This window comes from Helianthus annuus, chromosome 4, assembly GCF_002127325.2.
Source record: "Helianthus annuus cultivar XRQ/B chromosome 4, HanXRQr2.0-SUNRISE, whole genome shotgun sequence".
NCBI classification, from domain to species: Eukaryota; Viridiplantae; Streptophyta; class Magnoliopsida; order Asterales; family Asteraceae; genus Helianthus; species Helianthus annuus.
The window spans coordinates 62875049-62878016 of NC_035436.2; the positions used below are offsets into that span (position 1 = coordinate 62875049).

General features: G+C 31.4%; 1 protein-coding gene across 1 annotated transcript; it reads left to right on the top strand.

Annotated features, from left to right (window-relative positions):
• Positions 1-805: 805 nt before the first annotated feature.
• On the top strand, positions 806-1680 carry LOC110934726 (vacuolar iron transporter homolog 2). The gene has a single exon (XM_022177563.2). It carries the CDS (start codon positions 820-822, stop codon positions 1441-1443), a length of 624 nt encoding a protein of 207 aa, XP_022033255.1. The 5' UTR covers positions 806-819; the 3' UTR covers positions 1444-1680.
• Positions 1681-2968: the final 1288 nt, after the last annotated feature.

A 2968-nucleotide genomic window follows, 5' to 3' on the forward strand; every position in this document is an offset into this window, starting at 1 on the left:
GGCTAGGGACTCAGAGCGTTAAATTTTTTGATTTTGGACTCAAGTGGTTAAAACCACTAAAACACATGGACTCAAAAAGTAATTTACTCTTTTATTTACTAATCTTTGTAAATTATGGAATAGTTAAAGGATATTTTTGTAATTTGACTCAACAAAGTTTTCATTATAAATAGATTACTTGTATGCGTGTAATTTGACTCAACAAAGTTTTCATTATAAATAGATTACTAGTAGGCGTGTGTTAGCCACACTCCATCACATTACTTCACTTTGTATTTTACAGAAGTAGGATTAAATACAAACCATAATTCGTATATAAATTGTAAGAAGCATTTAAAAAGTGTTATGTGTTATCCAATCAATTATAGAGAAATGGTAAAATGATAACCTAAATAATATCAATTATCTTGAATTACTTATAATTATGCTAACAAGCAATTAATTCTTTATTTGGATCTTCCTTCTGTTTTCAATGTGCTGATAAAGAAAAGCGCTGATATCATTTCACATATGTGCTAAAATCAATTATCTTGATTAATTTTTATGTGCTAATATAATTTAAAAGTGCTACTTTTATGTATGTATTGTTTTAGTATGTGCTAATTTAACTTTTTTGAAGTGTTAGAATCTGTTCTTACAGTTTGTATAATAAATATGGTTTGTACCGGAACAACCCTGTATTTTATTTACTAATCTTTGTAAATTATGGAATAGCTAAAGGACATTTTCGTAATTTGACTCAAGAAACTTTTCATTATAAATAGCTTACTTGTAGGCGTGTGTTAGCCACACTCCATCACATTACTTCACTTGTATTAAATGGCAGCAATTCCCATCGATGACTCGGTGCACCACCAAACAACCCTCGAGCTCGAACCTAAGGACTTGTTTGACTACTCAAAACGGTCCCAATGGCTACGAGCCGCGGTCCTAGGAGCCAACGATGGGCTAGTCTCCACGGCTTCTCTAATGATGGGTGTTGGAGCCGTTAAAAAAGACATGAAAGCCATGATCTTGACCGGCTTTGCTGGCTTAGTAGCGGGAGCATGTAGTATGGCTATCGGTGAATTTGTCTCCGTTTACTCACAACTCGATATAGAAGTTGCGCAAATGAAAAGAGATATCAACCGAAGAGATATTGTCAAGGCAGAGGTTGAGAACTTGCCTAACCCATGGCAAGCCGCGGCTGCATCGGCTCTAGCTTTTTCTTTGGGGGCTATAGTGCCTTTATTAGCCGTTTCGTTTATAAAGCCTTACAAAACGAGGATTTTAGTGGTGGTGATAGCAGTGACAATCGCTTTAGCGGTTTTTGGGTGGCTTGGGGCGGCGTTAGGGCGGGCACCGTACGTCAAGTCTACCATTAGAGTGGTGGTTGGAGGTTGGGTGGCTATGGGCATTACATATGGTTTAACAAGTTTAATTGGTATAGAAGCAATCCATTGAGTCTATGGGCAATTTCATCCATGATTTCAATGTTTTTCCTTCTTTATATAAATACTTATAAAAATATATTGTTTGTACTTTTAGACTATATATGTTTAAGCATCACCACTAAAATATGAGTGTTCGTTTCTCTTTGTTTCTTCTAATTGCTATATGTAAGGAAATTAAAGTGGAAAACATTTTTCCTATTTTCCTTTCCATTTATAGCATAAATGTATTGAATAAAAAATTATAATTCATCTTCTTACCAAATTCAGTAAATGAATGGTAACCAATTGTATATTTATAGGGAGAGGGAAGGATAGAGAGCGGATAAGGATAAACTAAAACCAAAATTTAAGGAAACCGGTGTGAGAAATCTTAAAGTACCATCTAACTTATTTGGAGAAGAAAATTTTATACAAAAAAAAAAAAGAAAAAAGACAAGATGTAGTCCTCTTCTATCCTATCTTTTTACCTGAATTTTCTTTACATATATATCCATCAAAACTAATTCTAATCATCAAAAGAGTTATTAAGCCAATTATTCATCCCAAGAAACACTAGTAAATCTACCTGTAGCGCGTTGCAGCGACGTCAAAATGTATAGTAACTAAATTTATATCGTTAAATGAAGACATATCATATTTGAGCCGACACGTTTTCGAGTAAAATTTATATCAAAACATAGACCAATTGAAAAATGTACGTTAAAATAAGCATAAAAAGTATTATATTTGATCCGGCTAGTTTCAAAAAAAAAAAAAAAAAAAAAAAAAAAAAAAAAAACTACGTCGAAACATGAATCAATTTCAATTTATACTGACACGTACATAAAAATAAGAACTTAAGAGTAATTAAAATAAGAAAAAAAGTATAACACTTTACGGTGTAAAGTCGTAAAAGTAATTTAAATAAAATAAGGTGTCAAGTTATTATGTAAAAAGGTTGACGGGTCAAACTTGCTATATATTAAAGTTAGAAGTGAATGTGTAACTTACTTTACTTAAAGATAAAGATTAATAATGTTTCATGTCAAAGGTTTTGAGGGTGTAAGTGAAAAGGGTGATTCTATTTATACCCAACTTTTTACTATTTACATCAAGTGACTTGACATTAATAAATTTAAATTTGTTTTTTTCTCATATAACTCCTATAATGTTTTATTAAAAACTAATATGGTTTTGTGATGTATTTATTTTTATCTACGTTTTGATATAACGGAATATAAAATTTTACGACTACTTATAAAACGTGATATTTGATATGGCCCCGTTTTTTATATTATTTATATCAAAACGTAGATAAAAAATAAGCAAATCACAAAACCATATGTGTTATTTTAATAAAACATTATAGAAAGTTATAAAAGATTGGTTTGAGTGGAACCTTAAAATAGTTCTGATGATAGTAAAATGTAAATCATAATCTTTAAAAGATTGGTAGGTTCTGAGCTGAAACTGAACAAAACCAAAATTTCGGTTTTTGTTTTCGGGTTTTGATTTTAGGAGCCGGCTTGGTTCGGTTTAAGTAGGGTTTAGTTTGG